Source organism: Malurus melanocephalus, unplaced genomic scaffold, assembly GCF_030028575.1.
Source record: "Malurus melanocephalus ecotype Western Australia unplaced genomic scaffold, MMel_1.1 scaffold_1917, whole genome shotgun sequence".
Taxonomy (NCBI): Eukaryota; Metazoa; Chordata; class Aves; order Passeriformes; family Maluridae; genus Malurus; species Malurus melanocephalus.
In genome coordinates this window covers 6234-7593 of record NW_026625149.1, presented here as the reverse complement: position 1 = coordinate 7593, position 1360 = coordinate 6234, and the positions used below count along the sequence as shown (strand labels likewise).

At 61.6% G+C, this 1360-nt stretch overlaps 1 protein-coding gene across 1 annotated transcript; it reads left to right on the top strand.

The window, feature by feature from the left end:
* The first annotated feature begins 76 nt into the window (after positions 1-76).
* TMEM101 (transmembrane protein 101) lies at positions 77-1114 on the top strand. Its single transcript, XM_057388423.1, has 3 exons — positions 77-576; positions 652-889; positions 1050-1114. The coding sequence occupies exons 1-3, from the start codon at positions 352-354 to the stop codon at positions 1112-1114; spliced, it is 528 nt and encodes a 175-aa protein (XP_057244406.1). The 5' UTR covers positions 77-351.
* Positions 1115-1360: the final 246 nt, after the last annotated feature.

Sequence of the window (1360 nt, the reverse complement as noted above, 5' to 3'; positions counted from 1 at the left end):
GGTGGGTGGGGGTGAGGGTCCGTGAGGGTCCAGGGGAGAGCTCTGGGGGTCSTGAGGGTGGTGTGAGGCCATAAGRACCGCGGGGAGGCCCAGGGTGAGGGTCTGAGGGTGGTTTTTGGGCGTCTGGGAGGGCCTGGAGGTGACTGTGGTGCCGGGACTATGGGGCAGCTGAGGGGGTTCCTGGTTAAATATGGGGTGAAAAGGACCCTCAGTGGGGGCTGGGACAGTTAGAGATTGAGGGAGACCACAGAGGGGCTGCCTGGGGCTGAGGGGAGACCGTGTCAGTTTTTGGGGTCTGAAGGAGGGTTTGGAGTTCTGTGGGCCCAGATGAGCTGATGAATAACCCGAGGGATGATTTGGGGAGTCTGGGGGTGCCAGAGCTGCCATTCCCACAGGAAGCCGGACATCCCGGTGCCATACCTGTACGTGGACATGGGCGTGGCCGTGCTCTGCGCCAGCTTCATGTCCTTCGGGGTCAAGCGGCGCTGGTTCGCCCTGGGGGCCGCCCTCCAGCTGGCGGTGGCCACCTACGCCGCCCACGTCGGTGGCCACGTCCACTACGGCGACTGGCTGAAGGTGAGACCCTCCCAGAGTCCCTCAGACCCTGCTGGGCAGCCCCAGATGGTGGTGACAATGACAATGACCCCGCAGGTGAGGATGTACTCGCGCACCATCGCCATCATCGGCGGGTTCCTGATCCTGGCCAGTGGCGCCGGGGAGCTGTACCGGCAGAAACCGCGCAGCCGCTCGCTGCAGTCCACGGGACAGGTGTTCCTGGGCATCTACCTCATCTGCCAGGTGAGGGGACAGCTGGGGACAGCTGGGGACACACAGGGGGTGTGGCCATCCCTGCAGTGCTGCACCGCGGGCTGGGGATGCAATTCCCTGGGTGATTGTTCCCAGTGTCACCAGTGTCATCAGTGCTACCACACTGCATCCCTCATTATCTCCAGGGTAGAACTGTTGTGTGGATGTTCCCAGTGTCACCAGTGTCACCAGTGCCACCACACTGCATCCCCCATTGACTCCAGGGTAGAACTCTTGTGCAGGTGTTCCCAGTGCCACCACTGCCACTGCTGCCACCACACTCTTGTCCCTGGGGGAGAAACCTTAGACAGTGCTGCTGTTGGCACCAATGCCACCACACTGCATCCCTCATTATCTCCAGGGTAGAACTCTTGCGTGGGTGTTCCCAGTGCCACCAGTGTCACCAGTGCCACCACTCTGCATCCCCCGTTATCTCTGGGGTAGAACTCTTGCATGGGTGCTTCTAGTGCCACCACTGTCACCACACTCTTGTCCCTGGGGGAGAAACCTTAGACAGTGCTGCCGCACCACATCCCCTGTTATCTCTGGGGTA